The sequence below is a fragment of the Poecilia reticulata genome, linkage group LG4 (assembly GCF_000633615.1).
Source record: "Poecilia reticulata strain Guanapo linkage group LG4, Guppy_female_1.0+MT, whole genome shotgun sequence".
Taxonomy (NCBI): Eukaryota; Metazoa; Chordata; class Actinopteri; order Cyprinodontiformes; family Poeciliidae; genus Poecilia; species Poecilia reticulata.
The window spans coordinates 5,408,447-5,410,188 of record NC_024334.1 but is presented as its reverse complement, the minus strand read 5'-3'; the positions used below and the strand labels follow the sequence as shown (position 1 = coordinate 5,410,188).

Here is a 1,742-nt window from a genome sequence, read left to right as displayed (position 1 = left end):
TCCTGCACACGCCTGAGCACGGTGGCTCTGGATGTTTCTGCTCCAGACTCAGTCCACTGCTGGAGGTCTGGACTCGGTCCTTCTCCACCATCTTCCTCAGGGTCACCTCGTCTCGTTGTGCAGCGTTTTCCTTCCCACTGAGGAGCCTTGATACTCTGCAAACAGCCTATTGGTTCAGAAATGTCTTTCTGTGTCTCATCTCTTGCTTGAGGGCGTCAGTGATGGCCTTCTGGACAGCAGTCAGGTCAGCAGTCTGACCCATGATTGCTGTGTTGAGTGATGAACCAGGCTGGGAGTTTTTAAAAGCCTCAKGAATCTTTTGCAGGTGTTTAGAGTAACTTTGTTGATTCAGATGATGGTTAACGGCTCGTTCAGAGAACCTTTTCATGATATGCTCATTGTTTGGGTTTTTATGAGCTGTTTGCCAAAATCACAGTATTAAAACAATAAAATACCTGAAATGTTTCAGCTGGTGAGCAATGAATCTAAAATATATGACAGTTTAATTTTTATCATTACATTATGGAAAATAATGAACAATATCACAATATGCTAATTTCTTGAGAAGCTCCTGTGCCTCATTTATCTATTAGTTGATGTATTTCTGCTTCCTGTTACTCAGGAGATCTGCTTGTGTTGGGAAGGCGCAAGATGAAGACTTCTTGACTTCTTCTGGTCTTCAGCAGACTATTCCATTGGTGCACTGCTGCCTCTCACTGGTCGAGAGGCGTATTGCACTACATAACATAACGTGATGTTTGAAATGTAAAGTTCATTATTGCTCTGTAGACATCTTGCTTGTAATACTGCAGGATAAATTAGATGAAGAAAGTTTAGGCTACCAACAAATGACAGTAATTTAGTATTAACACATAAAACTACATCACTTTTTAAAGTTTGATCATTAATACCTGTTAATAACATGTTAATGTCTTACTCACCTGTGTGTGTGTGTGTGTGTGTGTGTGTGTGTGTGTGTGTGTGTGTGTGTGTGTGTGCGTGTGTGTGTGTGTGTTCTGTGCAGCGTACTCCACCCCCACCACATCTCCAGCCCAGCGGTTCGTCAGCATCGGCCCTCGAGATCCCAGCTTCAACATCCCTCAGCAGCCGCAGGTAAGCCCCGCCCCCGGCCGGTTCTGGGACACCTGCCAGGTCCAGACGGGTCCAAGCGGGTCTGAGCGGGATGACAGAACTCCTTCCTTTGGAAGGGCAGCAGGTCTGGAACATCTGGATGTCCAGCTATGGTTAGCTGAGGAAGCTAACGCTCTGGTTAGCTTCCTGGCTCTGTCTTTACACTGGATGTGACCCTGCTGAGGGGCGGGGCTAACTGAGCCTGGGTTGGTGATTGGCCAGCTGATCAGTCATGTGACACTTTTATCTCTCTGGTGTTTGAATCACAGAATCCAAATACAAACAGAAAAAAATGTATTTGATATTTCCTGCAGAGCAGCTGGTCACTGAATGCAGCATCCACTTCTCATGCTGTCTGAGTGTGTGTGTGTGTGTGTGTGTGTGTGTGTGTGTGTGTGTGTGTGTGTGTGTGTGTGTGTGTGTGTGTGTGTGTGCTGTGGGGAGCGGTCCAGGTCAGGGTGTGTTTGTCAGCTGATTTATGAAGAGTGTAACGATTGGCCTGGTCGTGCTTTAACTCATCTCTCTCTCTCACACACAGAAAACAATAAGCTGGGAGTCTGTTGGCATTTCAGACATGCTCCATCGCTCTGCTGTGTGTGGGTGTGTGTGTG

At 46.4% G+C, this 1,742-nt stretch overlaps 1 protein-coding gene across 1 annotated transcript in view; it reads left to right on the top strand.

Moving 5' to 3' along the window:
- nfia (nuclear factor I/A) overlaps window positions 1-1,742 on the top strand; it is a 70,722-nt gene that overhangs the window by 60,149 nt on the left and 8,831 nt on the right. The window contains 1 exon segment of the mRNA XM_008406504.2: window positions 1,025-1,113. Within this exon segment, the coding sequence (XP_008404726.2) occupies window positions 1,025-1,113 (89 nt within the window).